At 39.7% G+C, this 25961-nt stretch overlaps 2 protein-coding genes across 5 annotated transcripts; both read left to right on the forward strand.

Moving 5' to 3' along the window:
* The first annotated feature begins 221 nt into the window (after positions 1-221).
* Positions 222-24854, forward strand: LOC144631735 (eukaryotic translation initiation factor 4 gamma 2-like). Of its 4 annotated transcripts, none has more exons than XM_078490274.1 (27): positions 222-310; positions 455-684; positions 4012-4114; positions 4535-4648; positions 5755-5821; positions 5986-6078; positions 11651-11709; positions 12481-12591; positions 12784-12894; positions 13424-13495; positions 13935-14185; positions 15000-15124; positions 15663-15712; positions 15983-16078; positions 16497-16592; positions 16848-16927; positions 17601-17727; positions 18423-18518; positions 18942-19043; positions 19869-19926; positions 20060-20106; positions 20943-21041; positions 21536-21594; positions 21768-21921; positions 22256-22310; positions 22995-23116; positions 23591-24854. In XM_078490274.1, the coding sequence occupies exons 4-27, from the start codon at positions 4574-4576 to the stop codon at positions 23654-23656; spliced, it is 2271 nt and encodes a 756-aa protein (XP_078346400.1). In that variant the 5' UTR covers positions 222-310; positions 455-684; positions 4012-4114; positions 4535-4573; the 3' UTR covers positions 23657-24854. The 4 variants fall into 4 exon arrangements, with proteins under 4 accessions (XP_078346400.1, XP_078346401.1, XP_078346402.1 ...); XM_078490275.1 differs by having other exon boundaries at positions 15000-15119; positions 15661-15712; XM_078490276.1 differs by having other exon boundaries at positions 15000-15116; positions 15661-15712.
* LOC144631726 (zinc finger protein 862-like) lies at positions 6380-10297 on the forward strand. The gene has a single exon (XM_078490253.1). The coding sequence runs from the start codon at positions 6911-6913 to the stop codon at positions 9494-9496; it is 2586 nt and encodes an 861-aa protein (XP_078346379.1). The 5' UTR covers positions 6380-6910; the 3' UTR covers positions 9497-10297.
* Positions 24855-25961: the final 1107 nt, after the last annotated feature.

The raw sequence follows: 25961 nt of genomic DNA on the forward strand, positions 1-25961 counted from the left end.
AAGCTTTTTCCTTCCTCAGGCCACATGGACGATAAATACATTTTTAGATGCATTTTTAGCTTTCTCCCTTTGCTCAAAATCTATGGAGAGTTGTGAAGTCTGTGAACCAATCGCATACGACATTGGGTTTGCTGCTCACGGTTTGCTTGGTTTCCCTGTGAAACTACCAAGCTGCCTGTGCCTGATGGGTATTCTTTGCCGACATTGCATGCTGGGAATGCCAAAAAACCTCGAAGAATATAAAGAAGAAACATTGAGAATATAGCGTCTAAAGATCACCGAAAAATTTTCCCTTTTCTTTTCTTCTACGGTAAGTTTTACAGCCTATTTCGCCCTATAGCTTTAATAAGACGACTTTGAAATTGTACAAGTGACTCGAGGCCGGGAAATGCGGTAGAAAGAGAGAAATTAAGCGATGGCGTGATCATTGTCTTTGTTTGGCGTTTCCTTGCAGGTTTTCCTTCAACGACGCATTTTAGTAGATAAGTGAAAAGTTACAAAAGTGGACGGACGCGGGGCAAAATCTTTGGATTTTTCCGGAGTCAGGGAGGTTGTACCTGCATCGTTGCCTTTACAAGAGCCAAACCAAGTTCATCTGCAGCAAGCTTTTCAACGATGGGTCCCTCCACAGATCAACCGACTTCAATATCGTAACGATGAAGCGGTTTTTCGACGGGTCCGCGGGTAAAAATGTCATTTTCTAGTTTTTATTAATTGTTGCAGCTTTTTCGATGATCCTGGTCGCTTTTGCTTCGTTAAAATAGACGATATAGCCCTTGGGTTTCGAACCATTTTGACGTACTGTAGTTCAAGTAGCTTTATACAATGTACTTGCATAACTTATGCACGTACCGCGTAACTCAACACAAAGCTAACTGTCAATAATTTTTCTGATAACTTAATTGTACACAAGCTAACTGTCTTTTTGAACCCTTTAAAATATAACAATTATTCTAGCTAAGAAAATCGATAAATTGCATTTGATATACTGCCGCTGAAAAAAATGTGTTTTTGTTAATGAAATTATATTGGCAAGTTTTGAGTCAAATGTTGTGATGTGAAATACTTCACGTTCCAAAATGGTCTTATATTTTCTTTAATTAACCCAATGCCCCTTTCCGTTAAAATAAAAGCTCCCTTCTAATAAGTCCCCATCCTTGGGCATAAAAATTTTAAACCCCCATCTATTTCTTTATGTATAGGATTTGTAGTTTAAGCTACATGTAGATGACAGGCGATTTTTTTTAATTTAATTACTAGCAATCAGTTGTATTTCTCACCTAAGAACAGAACTTTTGTCATATTAATCTAAATGGTGTGAAATGGAATACAGTAGAACCCCAGTAACTCGAACTTGGATAACTCGAACACCCCGCTAACTCAAACTGACTTCCATTTCCCTTGGATTTGACCCCACTTTTCAGTCATTTTTACTCGGTTAACTCGAACTCGAATAACTTGAATACCCCCTAACTCGAACATAATTTCCTTTCCCTTGATCAAAATTTGGGTCAAATTAACCCCGATAACTCAAATTCTGGTTCCTCCCCCCGCCCCAGCATTAAATTCGCCGGTGCCCATTTTTAAACCTGGGGGGAGAAAGGGAACTGTGCCCGGGGGGGTACTCCCATAAATTTCGGATAGGGGTGTGCCGCCAAGGTTCTTAAACCCTGACCCTATTTAAGGATAAAGAAAGCGAAAATTGATACCCTTTTAAAGGCCCAAAACCGAAAAATGACACCCTATTCAAGGGGAGGAGAAGCGTTCCATGACGACCCAAATAACGGCTAACCGCGCACGGCAACACACAAATCTCTATAAAATCGCTTTACTAATAACTGAACAGTAAATTCAGTTTTATAATATCTTTTTTGGTTTAGCTGGGCGTTTATTTTAGCTTATAGAATTTAGGTACCCTATCTAAGGATCACACCGGGAACTCATTGCCAAAAGGAGCAATAACAGTAAAAGTGAGTCCGCTATGCGAACATGTGTGGACTTTCATTTGAATAAAAGTTGACATTATGAATTAATCAATGACTTACTGTAGCAGTCAACAACTTCAAGTTTCGAATCGAGTAATTCGAGATACAAGGCGAAAAAACAAAGAACTTGTCAATCAATTTATTATTTACAAGACTGTTGGAAGAACAAAGTGTACTATTACTTGTCTTATGTACTACGCTTCAAGAAACAAACGTTACCATTGCCGCTTGGGATGTCACGCAATGTCAAGGAGCGTGGTGTGACCCTTTGTCACGTCGTTCACGACAAATGCCTTTTTTCATGCAAATAAAAACCTAGAATCCTACAAGAACAGCAGTTATTAGACCAAAAGCTTTTCCTTACCGCGAGTAAGATAGGATACTATTTTCATTAAAAAAAGAAATGTTGCGTGGAGCATGTGAACTGTCTCGCATCGCTTGTTTACACAACCCTTACTTTTTGTGTAAAGCTTGTGTAAACAACTCATCGAAAAACTTATTTTCTTTCAATGAGTTCTTTTTTAACCTTTTTGGAATAAGAACTTTTCAATAAGCTTTCACAAATAATTTCTTAGTAGCTTGCGTAGAAAGGCGGAGAAATATATTTTTCTGTTTACGAAATATTCACTTGAAGTCGGTGTTTTGAGAGGCGGCGAAGGACGTTATTTGAACCGACAATTAAATTATTTTGTCGCACGGTTTGGATATATGCATATTCTACGGTTCGATGTTATTTTTATTCTTTTCATGACAATGTTTTAGTTCAGTTCTGAATTCGACATCGGTCTTTTGTTAAATATACTACTTGAGAGAAATGGAGAGCTCTGGTGAATTATATCCCGGAGTCCAAGACAAGTAAAACAACATGATCAGCGAACTTGTTTTGATACAACTCGTTGTGCATTCATTGTGTTTGGCAAAGCTGAAATAAATAAATAACCAGACATTTGATTCGTTTTAATATGCGAATCAAAAATGCTCAAGCCGCACAGAGAAACAAAAACAGTGGAAAGTGAGTCAAAAGTGTGAAAAACAAGAAACGTGACCTATGACCGCAGTTGTTCAGCTCATTAGATATGAAGATTTCAACCGTCGTGATTGTTATTTCACTTTTCATCTACGCCACCGCTGCCTTTGAAGTTGTACCTTGATGTATATTTTCAAGCCACCACACGTTCTTCGAAAGCTGTGTCAAAAAAGGCTTCTAGATTCAAGAATAAAGTGCGACTTACTCGATACTGATCGAGTTTCTGGGTTTACTGCCTTGGCTGCCCATCTCACCGAAACTTCGGATTCTCCGATCACTGTCGAAAACTTCCGAAAGCACTAACCCGAGTTATCACGGAAAGTGACCCCCCAATCGGAAAAAACTGCATGACAACAATGTGTAGACTAAAGTCCACACAAAAATGATACCCTATTTAAGGACCGAGAACCTCAAAAACCATACCCTATCGGGCGGCACATACCTATATAGGCCACATATGGGAGTACCCCCCCCGGGGAACCGTGAGAGTAAAGTGTCTTGGTCAAGAACACAGCACAGTGACCCCAGCCAGAGCTTGAACCCAGACTGCTTGATCCCGAGTCCAGCGCTCTAACCCTTAGGTCACTGCGCCTTCCTTTGATTTGTTTTTGACAGTCTTACTGTCACACAAAGTCTAGGACTTACCTTTTGCCACCCCTGTTAGTGTTTCCATAGGCGAGCTGTTTTTATCTTCAAGGCCATTAATGCTCCCAGAGTGGAAGCAAATTAAAGAAAAATTGAGGATTTTGGAAAAAACAAACTTGCTCTTTTCCTTGGTGGAGCCAGTCATTAAGATTCAGCATTTTCATAAGAAGGGTCCAACTAGTTTCCAAAAGGAGGGAATTATACTTGTTTTGGATCACCAATATGGTGTTCAAGATTTTGGCTGAAACTTCCTGTTTTGATGAAAGTAAGATAAACATGTCAATATACCGGTAACTATCATCTGCTCAAATGCTAGAAATTTTATGTTAATAGGAATGTTTCTATTTTTCTTAGGATCCTCAATAAACTAACTCCGGATAAATTTGAAAAACTCTGTCATGAATTACTTGGTGTAGGCATCGACTCCAAATACATACTTAAAGGAGTGATTCTATTGGTAAGTGAGCATGTATAGCATTGTATATCAGGAAGAAGATTAGGCTTCATTCAGGAGACTTTTTCTGAAAATTTAAATGCAAATTTTGATTGTTATTTCAAGTCCCTTCTATATATCAACTTTGGCGATGCCGGCTTCACAAATAAAAGATTTTTAAAGCCTTTCCAGGTTTTCATGATTTAAACTGGCCAGTATTTTAAGCTAGTAAATGAGCGTTTTGATCTATGTCTCATTGACTGATGGACATAATTATAAATTATATATGTTATGTGGTACAAGTGATGTGTATTTTGACTTTTTTTGACAGGAAGTATATGCTTTCATAGATGAGTAATGAGTCAAAGAATACTGTATACAGAAGGAGCCCAAGTTTGTTCTTTTTATGATTAATTAACCTCAATCTTCTCTGTGTGTATGTAGGTTTTTGAAAAAGCTCTTGATGAACCGAAGTACAGTTCTATGTACGCCCAGCTGTGTCTGCGGCTTAGTGAAGAGGCACCAAATTTTGACGATCCTGGAAAGACTGGCAATTCAGTGAGTAAATCTTTAAAGAAAAGAGTTATAAATTACATTTACACTAAAAAGAACAATTCTTTGGTAGCACCATACAGCTATGATTTTAATAAACTACAAACGCCTTTCGACCTTAATGGTCCTCATCAGGGTAGTAATATTTGAAATGGCAACAACCAGCAACATGATATTACAGTACAGTACATTTACATTTACAGTAAAATACTGCTTAGTCCATACAATACTATCAGAAACCCATAAGGGTTGAAACGTGTAACTCCCTATGATTCGCATTGTACAAAGCGTTTGTACACACGTTTACACTAAGTACCATATTTGGAAAATCACTAGAAACATTTAACCAATCAAAATTACTATATTTGTAATAAATTCACAGCACGCGCTAGCTCGCGCTCGATGGCGTAATCTTGTTTTTGAACAAGCTTGATTGAAAAAAATTAAATTTGGTTAAATTCTCCTGTTTCATCTTCATGAAGTAGTCTGGAGAACTTCGCTTCGATACAGTTAATGAATTTCTTTAGTTTCTGTAAGAAATTTACGGCGTTTAGGTCGAAATTCAAGCAACTTACTGCAAAACCAAAAATTATGTTGCATGTGTCATTACGTGTATAAAGCATTCGCGTACAAATTCTTCGTGTTTCCAATATGGTACTTAGCAAAATGTATATTCAATAGCTGTGTGCGCGCGTTACATGTTTCAACCCTTATGGGTTTCTGATACTAAACAATCACACATTGCTTCACTTGTAGTACTTTTAAATTAGGTTTGGTTTTTAGAGTGTCAGTAAAGTTGAAATTAAATTGCTTTCATTGATAAAAAGAACTGTATACCTAAATCTTGTGAACAGTAGGTGGGGGAAGTTGGCCTGTGATTGATCTAAATTTCAAAGTATGTTTACCGCCACTTCAATGCCACTTTGGAGACTATTGTTAGGTATCACAAGGTTAGGGTTCATTTTCTAAGGCATTTGCTGCTACAGTAAGTAGCTGGTATGTTCTGTTGTCAAGTGTTCCTCTTTATGACAACTTGAACCTCTTATGTTTAATATGTCTGTTAGTGTTCCTATTACTTTCAACATCTGACTGTTGTCCTTTTTGCTTTAAAGACATTCAGACGTTTGCTGCTTAAACAGTGTGAGGAAGAATTCAACAATAGAACTAAAGCTAGTCAAGGTACTTAATATCTTTGTTCATTACTAGTAACCAAAGACCTCAATGTATTAATTAAAAGTAGTAAGAATAATTCCAATTTACAGAGTTAATCTCTAGGACAACAGTTGTACGCTATATAACACTGTATGTTGATGACTATTCTCTATTCAACTTGTTTTGTGAAGCTTTTGATACGAAAGATGGTCCACTTACACCGGAAGAGGAAGAACAGCGGTCTAATACGAAACGTAAAGTGTTGGGAAACATACGGTTCATTGGTAGGTACTGCCTGTTTAACACCATTAATTATTATGTGGATAACGTGAAAAAAGATGTTTCAAATCTGTATTGTTTGATTTCTTAAACAAAGAATACCAGGTGATTTGGTTAACGCTAGTGTAAACTGATGTTGTCTACTGGGGCGGATCTAGGGGGGGTTCGGTCGAACCCCCTAAATTAAAACCTCTAACCTAAAAATACTTGTAAAATGTTACGTAAATAAATTCAATCTTTTATGCCAAAAAAGTAATGGACAAATTAAACCTTAACTGCTCCCTAACATTTACTGTTTCAGGGGTTTCAATAATAGCCGGGTAGCGGGTAGATCTACCCGCTTGTGATGGGCGGACTACCCGCTTGAAGCGTAATGCGAATATCTTATCAGACCAGATCATTTCACCGCAGCTACGAATTTCTACCAAGAAATTTCATAAAATTACTGTCAGGTTCTAGGGAAAGAAAAGGAAAGATAAAAAGAAAAGATATTCTGGTGTTTACCCTGTCCTTTGGACCATAAAAGGTGAAGCGAAGTCTTGTAATGACACGTAAAATCATCGTTTCAAAGCGCGAAAAAAATCTACCAGGCACTCTGCAATCGAGGGAGACTGGGACTAAGCGTGAATATTAATATGGCCGCTAAAAATAAAAGGCAGACGCTGTTGGCATTTTACGCCCCGGAACCTAAAAAAAAAAGGTCAAACGAGGTCAATTCTTCCCAGGGTAAGTTGAATACATTAAAAGGTTAGGGTTTTGCCTAGAAACTTGAAAAGTTTGCGCTGATTTATTGCATAACGTTCGCGTATCATTTCGAATACGAAAAATAAAAATCACATGTTCAACTTACCTTTGTCTAGTGTCTTATTTCGGAAAATGGTGATCTATCTTTCAGAAAGTAGCTCATTAGATAGTGAGATCAGTCAGCCAAATATCTCAACCGAGGGAAATACAGTTCCATCCCCAAACTCAAAGGAATCCGTGGCAGATGTTGTAAAATCCAAGGAAACGAACGAAAGAAGCCAGACGAGCAATGGAGTTTGTGATCATGATTCAGTGTTGAACCTTTTCAGTCGTTCTGAAATCGTTCACAATTATTACACTTGCAATAAGAGTAATTGTTTCGGCTTAACTGAAAAGGAGCAGGAAAGAAATGCCGCCCTAAAACGAGACCGTTTCAAGCACCAGTGGGTTAGCGATCGCAACTTGGCCTACGACTCATGTACTGGCATATGGTGGCTTATTTACAAGGAAGAGGCAGATAGTGAGAAAGGGGGCATGTTTTGTCTGTTATGTAAGAAACACAACACGGCAAATACCAAGAACAATAGCAAGGTTTATAACCTCATCCCCGCACAGCGATTGAAAACAGATGCTCTGAAAGATCATGCTAAAAGTGCTCAGCATGCAGCAGCTGTAGAGGCAGAGATGCTCAGTCGAGTGTCTGTTTTCCAGAAAGAAGTTGAGGAGCAAGGAAAGAGCAGAGATGAAGTCCTAAGGAATGCATTTATGTCGGTGTACTGGTTGGCAAAAGAGGAGATGGCCAACAAGAAATTTCTATCACTTCTAAATCTACTTCAAATGCTTGGGCTTGAGAATATGAAGCATTTTCGCCATCGCTCTGCTGGGTCAACCATCGAGATCTTTTTGACTTTAGGCAGGGTACTGAAGCTGAAGGTGGTTGAAGCGCTACAGAAAGCCAAAGCATTTGGTCTGTTGGTTGACGAGGTAACCGACATTGCAGTCATGGAACAGTTGTTAGCTTTTGTTCAGTATGTTTCAGATGATGGAGAGGCTGTGGTGAAATTTCTTTTTGTTGACAACGTCCTGGAAACCTCGTCATCTGCGAACGCCGAGACGATTACAAAGTGCATTACAGACAATCTCGACAAATGTGAACTTGACATCCTGAAGCTGATGAGTCTGGTAAGTGATGGCGCAAAGGTGATGACTGGCCCAAAAGGTGGTGTAGCTGCCCGATTGAAGCAACTCAATAGCAAGCTGATAAATGTGCATTGTATCTGTCACAAACTTGCCCTTGCTTGTGCTGGTGCGAGTGATGAGACAAAGTACATTGCACAAGTCGAAGGAGTGCTTTTCCAGCTCTGGAAGTTTTTTGCCAAATCACCAAAGCGAACTGCTGTTCTGGTCAAAGCACAAGAATCGTGGCGCAAGATGAATCTGTCCGAAAAAGCAAGGTCTGTAGTCGCAAAGAAGGTCCGAAAAGCTTGCAGAACCCGTTGGCTCTCAACTAGCAACGCTGTAGATGGGGTTTATGAAGATTTTGTCCCAATTGGGCAGGCCGTCAATGTCATTGATGACAAAGATGGTATGGTTTCATATCTGCTGTCTCAGATGAAAAACTTTAAGTTTATTGGCACAATCTACATTTTGAAGGCTGTTCTTCCAGAGCTTGCCGCATTGAGCAGAGTATTTCAGCGAGGCACCGTCAACTTTGGCCACGTTCTACCAGCCATCACATACACAACTGACAAGCTAACAAAGATAGCACAAGATGAAACCCCCATCACCCAACTTCAGATTGATGTTCAGGAGAATGGACGGCTTGGCACCTGTGGGTTCAAGACCAATGATCGTGACATACAAGTTCTTCGCAACCTTTTGAAGAAGTACATCCAGGCTCTAAAGGAGAACATTGATTCTCGTTTTAAAGATTCAATGCCAGTGATCTCTGCATTTGCCATCTTTAACCCAAACGCAATTCCAAACCGTGGCACATCAGAGTTTTCCAGCTATGGGTTGAAGGAAATGGCCACACTCTCAATGCATTACTTTCAAGATGACGAAGAAGCTCAACAGCAAGTGAAAGCAGAGTGGGAGAAATTGAAGTATGACCTTCTTCTGTGGAAAGAGCAGATTCCTCAGGATCTTGGCAATGTCACCCCAACTGAGTGGAGTCTGAAGCGGCTACTTTCAATGCGTACAGAGTATGGTCACTTTTACCCTAAGTTGGTATGGATTGCCGAAATCATTATTTCCCTGCCTATGTCAAATGCATGGCCTGAGAGAGGAGCTAGCGCTGTTAAAAGGGTTAAGAGCAGACTCCGGAGCAGTATTACGAATCAGATGTTGGAGGCACTGCTGCACATCACCATCAATGGACCACCTGTGAGTGAGGCACAAGGGCTCATTAAAGAATCTGTTGAAACATGGAATAAGGCAAAGAAACGAAGGAAGCTCCCACCCCGTGCTAGTCTTGGTGCTGTTGCTTCTGGAAATTCCCAAAGCGAAGTTCAGGCTGCTGTTCTCGTTGATTCTGCTGTCCAAACTGAAGACGCAGAAGAAGCTAGTGTTCAGGCAGAGGTGGAAGCTGCTGTTGAAGTCTTCAAGCTCCCAGTTGTAGATGATGGTGGAAGTTATGATTCGGATGATTCTGCCTTTGAAAGTGAAGATGAATACTAAACACCAGGGCTAAACACTTAATTAACGTTTTTACTTTTTAGGCACTCAACCTTTCTTATACATGTAACACTGTAACAGTGAGTCTGTGACAATACCGGAAAAATGTTATGTCATTCAAAACTTATCTTCTCTGCACAATGTGGTAACTATGACTTTCAATCAAAATGACCACATTCATTGTGAGACAACTTGTTTTATTGTTAGTTACATTGTAATTTGAAGTTAAAAGGAGAGACACACCACACTGTTCACTCTATGGTTGGAGGTTGGACATACAATAAACTTCTTCTAGTATGCATGTAAGTAGGTTTGTCACAATTTAGATTTTATTTGCTTTTAGAACAAACCTTGCTCTAAAACAGCGTAGTTTGATAACTTACATGTAAAAGTCCATTCAGCAAAAGACTGAAAATATCATGAACCGGTCCACTGGGTAGATGTTGGAGACTCTTAAGCATTAGAAAAGAAATAAAGTTTTCACATGTGTTGGCAACTTGGGCATTAAAAGAGTGCTCTTCCTTGATAGACATTATTGTCTGAGTAACATAATTTTCTTCAGATCTGTCTCTGAGTAACACAACTTTCTTCAGATCTGTTTACACTGGTTGACTTCATACATACAACAAAGTAATCTTAAAAGTACCCAAAATGCAGGAAAATGCACCTACGAGAGTATAGAATTTCAAAATTTTCCGGGGGGGCATGCCCCCGGACCCCCCTAGAGGGGGAAGGCCCGTTGGGCCTTCCATTGATACCCGCCTGTTTTTATATTCTACCCACTTGTGCCAAAACTTATTGAAACCCCTGCTGTTTGCTACGAATTGCTTGCACTATACCGCGATCGTTTCCGGCATCCCGTTTTCACTCAATATTCTCCCGATTTTTTGTAACTCTCTTCTAGCAAAGAAAGGTAATCTTCACTAGTCGTTTAAGCACGATCCTTTGTCGTTGTTCTGTGGTACCTTAGGCTTCTTTTACCTTCTTGGATCTTCAGGGAATCCTAGCATGAACCCGCGGTTTTGTCGGCGAGGTAATACAGTGGATCGCCTCGACTTCGTGCAAGGTTTTGCGTTCATTCGTGTGTGGTTTTTGAAGTCGTTCTGTCCGTCGTTGATGTCAAAATGCAGGAAATGGCATCTTAGAGGCCTATATTTTCAAAAACTTTTCCGGGGAAGCTCACACCTTCAGTGCTCGTGGCCGCGGCTACGCCGCTCCAAACCTTCCCTTTTTTTCATTTCTTAGGGTTGGAATCTCTGCACCTCAGCCCGGCTGACGAGCGAGCAAACAGCACTTTGAAACTTGTCAAAGGATATTTACAGACCACTCTGACAACGGAAAGAACATTAGGCTTGAATTGGCATTGATAAACATTCATTAAGAAAAGCCTGTTAACAATGATGCTGAAGTTCAAATTTTTGTGGAAAAATACCCCCGAAGAGTGGGGGGGGGGGGACAGGGGAGTCTGAACCTCCCGCCTCCCGCACCTTTTACTCCCGCTTCCCGTACCTTTTACTCCCGCCTCCCGGCCCTTTCCGTAGCTGTTCTCTCCTGTTTGTTCCATGTCTATTGCGAAATATCATGAAATGTTACGAAACTTCACTCGTTTTCTCCCGGTTCCCGCCACCTTAAGAATCCCGCTTCCCGGCCTCTCTCCTCCCGCTTCCCGACCCTTTTCTCCCGGGCTCCCGCCCCCCTGTCCCCCTCCACCGAAGAATGCTTCTTGTTGATCCCGTCTTTGATGAGACACAAAATTGAAAAAAGTTAAAATGCAGTATAGTTTTGTAAAATTAAATTTGAATCCAAATACATATTTTTTGATAGTTTTAGCGTACCTTTGCAATATTTTGATGCAAAAGAGTGGCACTTTGACTTAAAAAATATAAGGCATTAAAACACACTGACTTGGCCTCAAAATGTTGGAAATCGCATTACCGAGGACTTGAATTTCAAAATTTTCCGGGGGGGATGCCCCCAGACCCCCCTAAAGGGGACCGCCTTCGGCGGTCCTAATATCGAACCCCCTTCTGTTAAATCCTGGATCCGTCCCAGGTCTATGCTCTGTGTTGTTTATCACTTGAGTGTTTTTGGGACGCACAGTTTGAAAAAAACTGCTTTGCTTATTATGTCACATGACGGGTGCTGTTCTCTTTCCAGGTGAACTTGCTAAGTACGACATGTTGCATGAGGCCATTGTACACAAGTGCATCAAACAGGTATGAATGAACTACATTAAAAATAAGTACTGGTAACAATGTTATTACATAACAAATTACATAACAAATTACCATTCTGGTACCTTACAATGTTGTGTTTGCTTTGATATAGTTTATAACAAATTTCACCCAGGTTACAGTTTCAAGGTTGGAATACATAAATTATTCTTACTGATTTTGTATGTCTTGTTATTTCTGAGAATTTGACGTTTGATCTTGAAATAAATATTTCAATCAGTTTGATGATTTTCTTTATTCTTATAATGCACCAGTCTGCTTGATATTGGTTTGATGTAGTACAGTCAAACCTTGATTATCCGGACTCATTGGGACTTAAGTAAATAGGCTGGATAATCGAGAGTCTGGATAATAGAAAATATGAATATTAATAAGATAAAAATGTAAACAAAAGGAATGCGGCAAATAAAACATTATTTTTAAGAATAAATCAGAATTCAGTTGAATGCATCAGAATATTTGTTTGTCTCATTGCACTTGTCAATTTTGAAAACGAAACAGAAAATATGCTGTAAGTTTTAAACAGTCATTTGAAAGACCTACATGTATTGGGTTTTTCTAGGACTTTGTTTTTTTTTAATAAATAATACAGCTTATAAATATTCATAAAAAAATTGGGACTAGAGTAAAAAGTCTGGATAATTGAGGTCCGTATAATCGAGGTTCCACTGTAAAGAGATATTACATGTGGATGTTGATCACTCTCACGAGTAAAGTGGTTAACAGGACCTAAATGTTGTTTTCTTTTCACAGCTGTTGGACAAGAAGAAACGAGCAACAATGGCAGACTTGTCAGAATCCATGGAGTGTCTCTGTCACTTGATGAGAACTGTGGGGCCAAGACTGGATATTCCCAAAGCTAAGGTGCATAATAATCTGATGTGCTCTTCCTGTAAGGAATTAATTCTGATACATTTTTCTATGATATATTGCATGACTATGCCTGCCACGCCACTTATCAACTAAACTAGGATGTTCCAAGATAATTTCTCAGTCATAATGTGTGGTTCATTTCTGTTGTATTTTCAACTCTGTGATTTTTGTTTTATTACACAGCCTTTAATGGATCAGTACTTTGAGCGAATCCAGCAGCTCTTAGATCGCAGTGACTTCCCAGTTCGTATCAGGTTCATGATTGAGGATGTCATAGACCTACGGAGTGCTAAGGTAAATATGAATTCTTAATTCATGAATTGCGTGGCATCATTGAATATTACCTGCTTCCCAATCACAGCTAAGGAACACTTCCTGTTGGTGTACAACTCTGATCTCCTATGTGGCAGGCAGTTGTGGTCTCGTCCACATGTATAGACTCTTAAAAGAAGTCTTCTGTCTTATGTGACCAGTTTCTCTTGTGCTAAGGGTGATGCTTACATGAGGCTCAACAGTATCTTGCACCAATAAAAGTTCTATCATTTTCTTGCATGTACCGTAATGATTGTTTAGCGCGTTTTGGGGGAAGGGGGGGGGGGGGGAAGGTAAACCTTAAAGCGGTGTTGACGATGGCTATTTCATTTGTATTTGTTTGAACTTGAGATGCATGTATGTGTACGTGTTTGTCTGTAGTGCAAAGTAAGAAAGAAAATTTTTCAGGGGAACTTAACATGCATGAATGGTTAGGTTTCAATAGAATTTTGTTTCTTTTTTTTCTGGAATCCTGTGAAGTTTATTTATTTACTATATTTTGTGTCTGTAGTGGATTCCACGGAAGTCTGCACATGAGGCAAGCCCAAAGATGATCCAGCAGATACGCCAAGAGGCTTGGCAGGTAAAGTATTGTCAGCATTCCTGTGTTAAAAAAACGATGCAAGTAAGTTTTTGTGTGGTCATCACCTTCCAGCCCCCGGATGAAATTTCAATATAAATGCTAATCATATTGAGCTTGTTGTGCCCTACATCAGGTATGTTTCAAAACTCTGGCAACCCTCCAAGTTTATTTTTTTCCATTTGGCCACCAACTGCTCAAGTTTGGTTGCCAGTGAAAAATTTTAGTCGCTAAATTAAGCCTAGCACTTTCAATCCTTCTTCTCAATTTCAGTCGCCAGGCTGGTGACTTCGGTTCCACTTTAGTCGCCAGCTTCAAAATTTTAGTCCCCAGGGTGACTAAACGTCTTGACTTGGAGGGTTGTCTAGAGGGAGTACCAAGGTTGATTACATTTTAAGAATGCCTTACTTCTGTCAGTTCATGCCGTGTTTGTTTACCACAGGGTCATGGTAGTCGACCTGGTTACCCTGTGCCTGCCCATGGTCACATGCCAAGAAACACCCCACCACACGCTCACAGCAACTGGATGAATCGTGGCATGGGAGGCGGAGGAGGCGGCAGGATGTCAGAGCACACTCACAGCCGTGGAATGAATGATGTATTTGTCACAGACAATGGCTTTCGTCCATCAGGTCCACGGTTTGATGAATTTGGTTCCGGTGGAGTGCCAGAAAGGGCTGGGTTTGGTTTGAGGTAACTGGAAGACAATTCCTGTATACAGGTGTTAAGAAAATAACTTTCAGTTTACCTTGTGGCTGAGTTGATCTAAATAAACTAACTACAGTAAAGAATTACAAGACAAGGAGTTATACACAGTCAAACCTCATGTAAGTGGACACTCTTAGGATCGGAAAAATTGTGCACTAAGAAGAGATGTTCACTAATGGGAGATTAAAAATGAGGTGTTTGTATGTGATGGGAACCAGGACTAAGTCACTGGCTTAGTCATTGTGTTAATTAATGGAGGGTTTTTAAACTGTTGTCAACCCTCCAAGTTAAGACCATTTTGGTCGCACTGCAACTAAAATTTTGGAGCTGGCAACTAAATTTGAACCAAGGTCGCCAGCCTGGCGACTAAAATTGAGAGGAAAGATTGAAAGCATCAGCTTAATTTGGTGACTAAAATTTTTCACTGGCGACCAAAACTTGAGTAGTTGGTGGCCAAATGGCCACTAAGGAAAAAAAAATAAACTTGGAGGGTTGGTTGTTAACTTTTACCCATTGATTTCAAAGGGGTACTACAGCTACATTGTGGGGGTCTTGCAAAGGGAGGCATACACTCATCACTGCAAGACATAACTAAGTAATAAAATTATTTATTACTTAGCTATTTATTAGACTAACTTGTAATAATAAAACTATTTCTTATTTAACATGAGGACATCTTATGTTAATTTAGAGATAAAACACCAGATCTCCATAGTGTTTTATTGAAATAAATGAATGGCATTGGTAATAAAAGTATTTGAACTAAACATGAATTGGTGAATGAATGTTTTTCTGGTAGATACAATGAGGACGATTACAATCAGTTTGCTCCTCGAGACCCATGGGCTGATCTGTCAACAAAACATAGCACCACGCCACCATCCCACTTCACAGCCAGACCAGGAGGAGGAGGAGGAGGAGGAGGTATATATTAACTCACTTATCAGACCACTGTGCACAGTTTGCTAGGATGAAGTATGAAACCTAAACTTATACATTCAAATAATCATTGTTAACTTTGTCATGTAATCTCTACTGAAACAAACTACAGACTATTGTAGTCATCAATCAATCTTAAAACTATAAAGTAAATTGTTAGCAGGGCATGCCAAACAATACTTTCAACTGACTGACTGACTGACTGACTGACTGACTGACTGACTGACTGACTGACTGACTGACTGACTGACTAATTGACTGGCTGACTGACTGACTGACTGACTAATTGACTAATTGACTGACTGACTGACTGACAACTGAATGACTGACTGACTGACTGACTGACTGACTGACTGACTGACTGAATGACTGACTGCCTGACTGAATGACTGACTGACTGGCTGACTGACTGACTGACTAATTGACTGACTGACAACTAAATGACTGACTGACTGAATGGCTGACTGATTGATTGATTGAAATTTTTACTACTCTGTTGATGCAAGTTTTTAATTACAAACAGGTGGTTGGAGACCAACATCAAGACAAAATCACATGAATTCAGATGGAGAGGTATGATATTTAATTATTACATAGCTGCCAATAAAGGTGCAATTTACTGAGGTACATGTATCCCATTCAAAATTTGATGCTATAGGAAGGGACAAGTCGGAGTGGTCAAGAGACGGTGCTCTCTTACAACTTGCATTTCTGGCCTGTACTACTTTCATACTCTGCTCTGACATGTACATTCTTTATGCCAGAACTAGGCATTGTTTTATGTTTTTTGTTTGCTATTATTTCAGGATATATTTTTACTATGTACTGTTCTTTGGTTTCTAGATAAGTTTGAGGCCAGCAAGGGATTCAATGGCTGCATCTCAACGACCTAGTGTTACTGGTGGCAGATCTCAAACTCCACCAGCTCAAAAACCACTGGTGAGAAAGCTCAGCTTAGAAACACTTTGTATTGATAATGTAATGTTTATGTAATGTTTAATAAATGAGCAGCAGTGTTTTATCAAGTTTAAAACACGAGGCGCAGCCTAGTGTTTTGGACTTGATAAAACACGAATTGCGAATTTATTGAACAGCTTAAAAATCTTCTGATGTAGATCAACTCATTCTTGCACTAATATTTAGATTTGGGGTTATTTTGGCCTAGAAAATTGGACGTAAAGTTCAGCCGTGTCTTTATCAGATATAAAGGCACTCATTAAAAATTAATTTCTTTTGTATTTTCTTTATGAATTATTAATGAGTTTTTTTAAGATGCATTCATTGATGATATAATTATTTTCATGATAATGTATCCACAGTTTATGTAGTAATTTGTAATGTACATGCATTGTTTCAGGATCCCTTAAACAGAGCTACTGCTCCACCCATAATCGAGAAGGCAAAGAAACAAAACAAGCCAGCACCCACCACAGCTGATCTCATGAAACAAGTGGTGAGCATGTTTTCTTGTAGGTGCATTCTTTGTCTGTTGATCTCTAGCTGTGTTTCTCCTATGCAAACCCAGGTTGAGCTGCTAGTGGGATCTTACAACTGAGTTCCAAGGTTTACAACAGCTTAAAGGCTATAAACCCTGCTAAACTAGATTAAATATGAGTTTCTTGATCTTGCACTCAAAATCAGGAGTCTTGGCATTTCATCATTCTACAGCCATACATTTGTGTAACACTTGATGTTTTCATTTGTACAGGAGAGCATTGTTGCTGACTTTTTGGAGTCCAAGGACATTGATGCAGCGACGAAAGCTGCCAAGGACATCAAAGGACAAAGGTACACAGCTGTAAAGACCTGCTATTTGCAGGAGTGGGGCTTGTGAAGTCCTCTCTCGTCCCATTAAAAATTCTATTTAAACTACCGGTAGTATTTTAAATCTTGAACTAGGAACAACTTGATTTCACATCAGGGCAATCTTCTGGCAACTTGGTTTAGGGTGCTGCCTTCATGTAAATTTTGACATGAGCTACATGTAGATTGTAAGCAAGTGCTATCAGTTAATAGTTAGCTCAGTTACCGGTTAGCTCAGTTGGTAGAGTGCCGGACTGCCGTGCGGAAGGTGCTCGGGTTCGACTCCCAGACCGGACCAACACTCAGGGTCATAATTGAGGAGAACGTGCTGCCTTTGTAATTACATCTCCAAATGGTTAGGCGTTCTAGTCTTCTCGGAAAAGGACGATAAACCGTAGGCCCCGTCTCCTGCATCTTCAGTGTTACAATTAGCAGGGGACGTTAAAGAAACCACACACTCATCGTAAAGAGTAGGGCATAAAGTTCCCGGTGTTGTGGTGTGTTTCTATTCTATGGGTTGGGTGGTGTGATGAGATCATATACATGGACTTGGATAGCGGCTGCCTTCTAACTGTGAAGCGCATTGAGCTTTGTAAATGCGCTATATAAGCACCTATATCATTCATGTCATTCAAGTTGTTTTTGTTTGTAATTTCAGGTACTTGACAAGTCTTGTCAGTCAGCTGTTGACAGCATGTCTTGATACAGAGGATAGTGAATGTTTCAGTCAGCTGTTTGCTTCATTGCACAAGTCACAGCTACTAACAGCAGATGTTTTTATCAAGGTGAGTTGCCTGACCTGTTGACTCCAATTTCAACATTGCATGCTGCAAGTTTGAAGATTCTGCATCTTGTGATGGTTGACAGGTGGCCAAGTCCCCAGATCAACTAACAAGGTTGATAGAAATCAATAAGATCAAAACTAAGCTAATGGGTGTTTTTTAAATTAAGCTTCTTACCAGAGTTGAGAAAACCAGTGAAATCTGTCAGAGAATATGCAAATTGTGAAGTTTGTGAAAGTGTCAGTGACTTCACTGATCTACATGTAGGTTTGTGTTTGTGTTTTGTGTTTGTTTTTTGCTCATAAGCCCAGAGCTTATCCCTGCTTCCTTACCATAAAGTGATGTGGAGTATTTCTACCCCCCCCCCCTCAAATGGGATGCTAGTCCATCACAGGGTTACCCTCAGAAATGAAATTTGCCATTATCCATTTATACACCTGGGTGGAGAGAGGCATAATGAGAGTAAAGCGTCTTGCTCAAGAACTATAAGGTAGTGAAACCGACCAGGACTTGAACCCAGACTGCACAAACCAGAGTCCAGCTTACACTAACCATTAGGCCAACACACCTTTTCTTTCTCTGATTTTACTGGAAATTAAAGTGAGGGATGTTGTCTAGCTGTGCAGTTTTCTGTTCTGACTTTTAAAAACGTGTGCCCTGGCTACTCAGTTGAGTAACATATGTTCACTGTTTCGTAGGGAGTCTCCAGTGTGTTGGAAAAGAACCGTGACACAGAAGAAGAAGTGAAAGTCAAGAAACAAATGGCACAGTTCATTGCTAAGGCTGTGACACAGGTATTGACAAAAGATAACAGACTGTTATCAGGTCTAAGCTGGGGATATGACTTGAAAAAAGAATGAAGTACAAATTATTTTAAATATCTAAAAAATGTATAAGTATAGTTATTGCATCAAGTGAAATTTAAATTGTCATTTGGTGGAGACATATTTTTTTTCTTTCTCTAGTCACGGAGGGTTGTGGGTTCAAACCCCATTTTTTTCCGAGTCTTTCAGTTAATGCAAAATTTATCATGCTATGTTTCTCTTGTATCATATGCTATTATTTTTTTGGGTGTGAAGTGTCCTAAATTTTCATAACACGTACAGCAACAACTTATAACAGTTTCAACAAAACATTTTTTATTCTAAAATATTCTAATGCAACTGCAATATTGAGTTCAACCAACGTTGATATTATCCAACTTGATTTGACAACAGGAAATCTTGAATCTAATTGAGGTGAGCTCCATAACAGAAAATGGGAATTTCTACCCTACCCTCCTGTTGTGTCTGAAGGAACTGGAGACCTTAAAGGGACAGGTAGGGATTGTTTGTATTTCTTCTCTATTTATTGCCTTGTGCTTGTGTGTTTGTTGTGTTAGGTCCCAGGTTGGGGGGGGGGGGGGGGAGGTGTTGCTGGACAGGGTCCATTTGTTACCCTTCAAAGTCTGCAGTGGGGTTCCAATTTTGACCTTTTAGTTTAAGATTGGGTACCCTGGATGCCAGAGGTTTTTCTTGCGTGCTTTCCGGTGTCAGTCATGTCTTTATTGCACTGCGCGCGAGAAAAAATCCTCTGGTACCCAGGGTAGAGATTAGGTCTTTAAATGGAGAAAAAATTAGTATCAAATTTATCTTTCTGCTTATCTAAAAATAACATCATCCTCCTACTTCCTGTTTGAGATGGGGAGTACAATGTATAGATGAGCTGGGCAATTTTGAGCTTTTTGTGGTCTAATATGGGGAAGGGATTCCTAGACCCTAGTCTCAAACTCAATGGACCCAATGATTATACAGAGATTTTTTTATTCACATATTTTTAATATGAACAGATGTTCCCTTCATACAAAGTTTTAAGCCTATACACTTCTCTGTTTTTAAGAGTTTTCTGGGGTTTGTTCATAATCGTATGTAGTGTCAAAGCCCTAATAATTTTTCAATAATTTTTTTTTTTTTTTTTTTGGGGGGGGGGGGGGGGGGGGGGGGGCGAGGAAAGGAGGGGGCCCCCCCCCCCCCCCCCCGGCTATTTTTTAGTGTTATCTTATATTGTGATTGTACTTGTTTTGTATCTTTAGAAGGTGGTACGGAATATTCCATGTATGGGACTTTGCTCATAACTAGTTTGATTCTTCCTACCATTTTATTCAGGAGTGGCTGATAAAAGAATTTACAGACAGCAAATTGGATCTGCAGTCCTCACTGCCAGGTTGGTAAATGGCAAAATATTATTAATGATATTAATATTTGCATACTTTGTTGAGGAAATTGTTAACTAGAGCTGAAGAATGTTTTGGACAAGTTTTAGCTGTCGATCTTACTTTATTGTGTTCTGCTTACAGAGGAAGACAGAACAAGTGAGAAGTTCATGTCTATTCTGGAGAAACAGGCAAGTAGATATCATATTAACCTGACGACAAGTCCGTTCAGGAAAGACTGTATGCTGTGATATCTATACACTTGCATTATTGCAGTTTTCAGTTATGTGCAAACTCTGAAATTCAAACTCCAACTAACGATTGCATTTTTTGCTGCTGTCAACCATAACTATTGGGACAGCCAACCAACCATGAAAAACATGGATTGAAATCTACCATTCACAACTGACGGACGAGACATTTCGACCTGGTTGAAGCGAACTTCTGTTTCCCGAGAGGTCCGCTAAATGATTGACAGCAACAAAAAGTGTAAACCGTTGGTTGAGGATTGAATTTCAGAGTTTACATATTACTGAAAACCGCAATAAACAAGTTGTTTTATTCTGTTTCTTTATCCTCGTTTTGCTACTGTCATTCTGTTTTTAAAGGGACTGTGTCACAGTTAAGTAAAGTATAAGTTATTAAGATTTACCAAAAACTCGCCATGAAACTAACTTTTTGAAGAGAAATTTCTTCTCTGGATCTAAATGACAAAACCATAGCTTCATTGCAACCAAATTCGTCTCCCGGGCATTATAGTTTATAGTTAAAGCAAACGAGATTAACTTTAAAAACTGTTCAGCCCAACAACATTTCAAAAACCCATATCGCAATCCGTTTCAATCTTCGTCGCTTTTGGCCATCCATACCTTGTTTTGAATTTGCTGTGTCACTGAAATGTTCCTTCACTGTTTTAAGAGGTTATTTTTATATTTCGCCGAAATTGATGCTCATTTCCCACGTCTAAGTTTGGCTAAAATCCGTGACACAGTCCCTTTAACCTAGTACTACTTCATCTTGTTAACAGAGCTTGGTATTCCTGTTCCCACTGCTGCACATCCAAGCTGATCTTTATTCCAAGATTGAAGAAGATCCCAGCGTCACTGCAATCTACAAGTGGGTCAAGGTATGGAGACAGGCAAAGAGAATCTTTTTCACTCTGATTCTACTGATTGGACTGTGTGGTATACCGTAAAATTCAGGTTATAAGCCCTGGTCTTATACAACTTCGTAAGGGGTTTTGTGTGGGCTTATAAGCGGAGGGGCTTATATTGGGGAAGGCTTATAAGGGGAATAACGAAAACGTTTCAAAACGAGCCACGGGAGTGTTGATTGAAATATGTTTTGAAGTTAAAAACACATAATAAAGCAACATTTAACCCTGTTTAGTACTGTCATCCGGCAGAGGGGGGCTTATATCGGGGGGCGGAGGGGGCTTATAATCCGATGTATTTTTCTGTTTCCAAGTAGATGGGCCTATAACCGAGGGGGGGGTGGGGGGCTTATAAGCGGGGGGGGGTGCTTGTAACCGGAATTTTACGGTATTTCGTTTATTTTCGAAATTATCAACTTCTAGTCTTTAGTTTTAAGTTCTTAGTTGGTAGTTGTTGTTTCTTGTAGGATAACGTCAACTCTTCCTGGCACACCAATCCAGAATTTATTAATGTGCTCACTACTTGGTAAGTTGAAATCCTCCTTGAAATATTGATCGTTTTAAAGAAAAAGCCTTTTCATACCTTGTACTAATCTATACCAATTATAATTTCATGGACATGAGCATGCTTTACGATACAAGATCGTGAAAAAAGTTTGTTTTTCCATGTGTATAACATACAATTTTTTTTGTCTGCAGCTTGCTGAAGTATGCAACCAAAGACAGTACTCTAGCTGAGAGCTTGGACCCATCACAGGCTCCAGAGAAGGACCTGCTAGAGAAAGAGAAATCAACCCTGAAGAAATTACTGCCACTAGTGGAAAAGTTTGTTCACGAGAAAAGTCACTTGCAAGTAAGTTGATTTGCCTGTTTGTCCCTCCCCTCCTCTCCTGTGCTGTCCCTCCCCTCCCCTCCTGTGCTGTCCCTCCCCTCCCCTCTCCTTTCGTCTCCTCATTTTGTCTCCTTTCGCCCTTCCCAGCACCATTTTGTAAGCCTTTCCTTTCTTGCAGTTCCTTGCTTTTGAGATGTTGACTACTTTGCGCGGTAAATGTTGGTGTACCGTGTAGATTTGTTGAACATTTCTCTTCCATTTTGTAAATAAGTCACCCACGAACTAGGGGATTTATATACTTTTTTATCAACTCTAAGAATCTTACCGTTAATTTTTCTTTTTTGTCCCTTTTCAGGTCAGCGTGCTGTATGCACTGCAAGTATTTTGCCACAGTCATAACTTCCCTAAAGGTACGGTAAAACGCTTGACGTTATACGGTCAACTCTCTCTAAAACGGACACTGTCGGGACCGGCTCCAACTGTTTGTTTAAGAGAGGTGTCCGTCTTATAGGGAGTTAAGTTACAGTATAAAAATGACTGAAAAACTGTGTCCGTTCAAAAGAGTTGACTGTACTTATTATATCTCTGTCATGTGCTTTATGCATGAGCCTCTGGCTAGGATGGGGAGGGCAACCTCATCCTGTGTTATTACTCTTATAAATTGTGGGATTGATTGATAATATAAGTACATTGTCAATAAGACACATGATTGGAAAAATAGAAAACTAAGAGGGCTTGCAGTAGAAATAAGTGCGATTGGATCATGGCGCTGAAGTTCCTTTGGGTGCTGTTGGAGTAATTGTAACTGAATTATAGAGTTAGTATTGTGATTGGATCATTGTTATATCGGATAGTTTTTTGGGTGCTGCAAGAGTAGTGTCATTGTATCAGACCGATTGGAAACCCTTTGGGTATTCTAGCTGTGCTGTAGTCTTGTGCTGTAATTGGATCAAGATTATAATCGGATACCTCTCAGCTGTTCTAGGAGAACCTTGAAAACTTTTCGGACTATTTTGTTGCCATAGCGATCAGATAACCTTTGTGTCTTATTTGAATAGTCAACTGAGAGCCGTTTTGGTTTTTTTTTTTTCCAGGCATGCTGTTGCGCATGTTTGTGCTGTTGTACGACACAGAAGTTGTGGAAGAAGAAGCGTTTTTGAAATGGAAAGAAGATGTGAGTGAGAAGTATCCTGGCAAAGGGAAAGCTCTCTTTCAGGTAAGATCAGTGCTTCTCATTGTTCCCCCCCCCCCCCACCCCCTCCAACTGACTTCAAATTTAAGGCACGTTTACACGAGTAATTTTATGTGACAATTTTTATTTTCTCGTGGAGATGAGAAAAATTGGCAAATTTTTATGTGAAAATATATTTGTTGACAAGCTGGCATGTTAGCTTTTATGTGACAAATAAAAGTTGTCACATACGAAAATTGCTCTTGTAGACGACTAGTCACATAAAATGTGGCAAATGTTGCATCAGCATATGTGGTCCCCAATCTCCCAAACTCCCACTGGGCACTGTGCGCGCGTATCTATGTGTGTATCACTGCTGTCCAAGGCCATTACTGGCGCACTAGACTTTTGGCTGCTGACAAATAATAATTGTGTCGTCGACACAATCAAATATATTTGTCACATAAAAATTGCCAGTGTAAACCCGGCTTAACATTCCACATATTTAATACGTGGCAGGTGAACTCATGGTTGACGTGGTTGGAGACCGCTGACGAGGAGGGAACAGACTCAGAAGCCGAGTAACCAGGCATGCACCTTCATGGCAAGAAAAAGAACAGTGAAGGAATCTGTCTCACACAGAGAACAACGCAAATAAGACACTTGCGAGAGAAAACAAACAAAAAAAGAAAAAAGAAGAAGAAAATCAGTGTGAAGAATACAGTAAATAGGGATTTTTAATTCGTCACTTTTTTCTGAACTTGTTTTTAGTTCATTTCACAACTTACTGCTGAAAATACAAAACTATTGCACTGTTTTGCCTGTTTAGTTATTTAGCCTTTTCAGTTATTTGGTATTTTGCTATTTATCCATGTACATTTCAGCGTGGTTACTTTTAAGTTCTAAACTAAACCCAAGCCCTTCAGAGCTTTTTACGAAAGCTTCAAACAGAGCCAAGACAAATTCATATAGCTTGTGTCGAAATAACTGAAACCTTTTGCACAAATTCATAATTTTTCCTGTAAATCTAATCGTGATTTGATTTTTCAGCTAATTAATTTTGTTAATGTGTATGAATGTTGAGCGGATGAATGAATTTGAATTTTTTTGTAAATCTGTGTAGATTTTCCGAATGTAAATTCTAGTCATTAGGGATGGACCATTAGAAATAACCGGAGGAGGGGCGACTTTTCCCAAAAAAAATCCTGCACGGGAAACTTGTCTAAAAAAATTCCTGTAAGCGGTTATGCTTAAAATGAAATAATGCAATGGAATAAAAAAAATCCTGCAGACAAGTAGGCCTTAAAAATTTCCTGCACCGAATATTTTTTACCCCCTTCTCCAATTATTTCTTATAGTCCGTCCCTTAGTGTATTTAGTTAGCTTGAATACTTACTCTTCCTACTTGTTCCAAGTGAACGCCAAAAAAAAAAAAACCTAAGCAGAGTTCTGGTAATTCTGATGAGTGCATTTATTAGAAATGCTCCTATCTTCTTAAATTCGTAATTCGGCAGCTTTACATGTGTTTTTCTTATAACCGAACCTAGAACGAGAAAGTTGTTTTCTATCGGATTTTGTTGCTAGTTTTTCCTGTAATGACCGCTATTGCGAGTCAAATGAAAAGAGTCTTCCTTTATAACTGAACGCCTCAACAAATGAACCAGTCAGGTCAACTGTTTAAACATTCAATCTAGCCCGGCTGCCGTAAATTGTCAACCCATGTCAGACCCATCCCTACTAATGTAAGAAGTGAAGAAATAAAGCACTTGCTGTAAAACACAAATGTTGGCTGTGGTTTCAGTTTTTGATACAAACTTGTCCTTTCCATCCTTGTTTTGACATCAAATTTTGCGGAGTAGCAGCTTTCGCTAGGTCTCACATGAATGGCTCGCTACCCTTTGAGAGAACAATAGAACAAACAACAGGAACAATGCCTTAGCCACAATAGCAACTGCTACACTAGAGGACCAGTAGAATTAGCCTTCTCCGCAGGCGTCTCAAATTGAAACGAACCGAAGAAAATGAGAGAAACGGGAAAATATTGGGCTCGGGCTTCCTGTGTTATGTGAACCGGAAGCGCGAGAAACCCCCCTACGGAAATTTGTTTCTCGCGCTTCCGGTTTGCATAACACAGGAAGCCCAAGACAGTATTTTCGCGTTTCTCTCGTTTTCTTCGTTCTTTTCAATTTGAGACGCCTGCGGAGGAGGCTACAGTAGAATAAGCTTATTACGAGAGCTGCCATACTACTACAAATTCCCTCTACGTGAGATCCGACAAAGAATTGTGCCATAGTCTTCCTAACGTTGTGTAGCCCTCTGCATTTAATCGTCCCTTAACACAGTTTGTGTTTATTGCCCCATGTCGTGGGGAAGGGAGAGAGTGCGTGGCCGCAAGCGACCCTACCTGTACCCCGTGAAAATCAGGCCCACAAGCTGTGGAAAACCAGAGGCAGATCCAGGATTTTTCTTAGGAGGGGGTACACCACTAGGGAATGGTATAACTGAATTATTTTTTTTACAAAATACCAGTTGTGCTAGAAAGCCACAGGTCATCTCAGGGGGGGGGGGGGGGGGGTGCGGCTCCCCTGCTGGAAACATGTTTCCATAATTGTTTCATCGTTTTGCCATGCTCCCATGCCGCGCAGAAACACAAAATGTTTCTGCCGTGTAACAGAAGCAGCAAACTTGCTTCTTGGAACTTGACGCTGGAAACAATGTTTACCGTGTGGCAAAACTGGAAAACATTGGGGAAACATGCGCACGCTACGGGTGTTTCTGGAAACAGGGGCATTTTTTCTCGAAACGTCCGAGAAATTTCGTATTTCAGCGCATTAACAAAATTTGTCATATCATAAATGCGCTACACAGTTTTTTCATTATTCATGTTTTC

The sequence above is a fragment of the Oculina patagonica genome, chromosome 12 (assembly GCF_052425735.1).
Source record: "Oculina patagonica isolate OP01 chromosome 12, crgOcupat, whole genome shotgun sequence".
Classification (NCBI taxonomy): Eukaryota; Metazoa; Cnidaria; class Anthozoa; order Scleractinia; family Oculinidae; genus Oculina; species Oculina patagonica.

Bases quoted from the DNA above. Each gene is read 5' to 3' on its own strand.
- LOC144631735 (XM_078490274.1), top strand. From the start codon at position 4,574: ATGTACGCCCAGCTGTGTCTGCGGCTTAGTGAAGAGGCACCAAATTTT. The intron at 19,044-19,868 runs GTAGGGATTGTT...CATTTTATTCAG, and splicing joins TGGAGACCTTAAAGGGACAG to GAGTGGCTGATAAAAGAATT. The intron at 23,117-23,590 runs GTAAGATCAGTG...AATACGTGGCAG, and splicing joins AAGGGAAAGCTCTCTTTCAG to GTGAACTCATGGTTGACGTG.
- LOC144631726 (XM_078490253.1), top strand. From the start codon at position 6,911: ATGTTCAACTTACCTTTGTCTAGTGTCTTATTTCGGAAAATGGTGATC.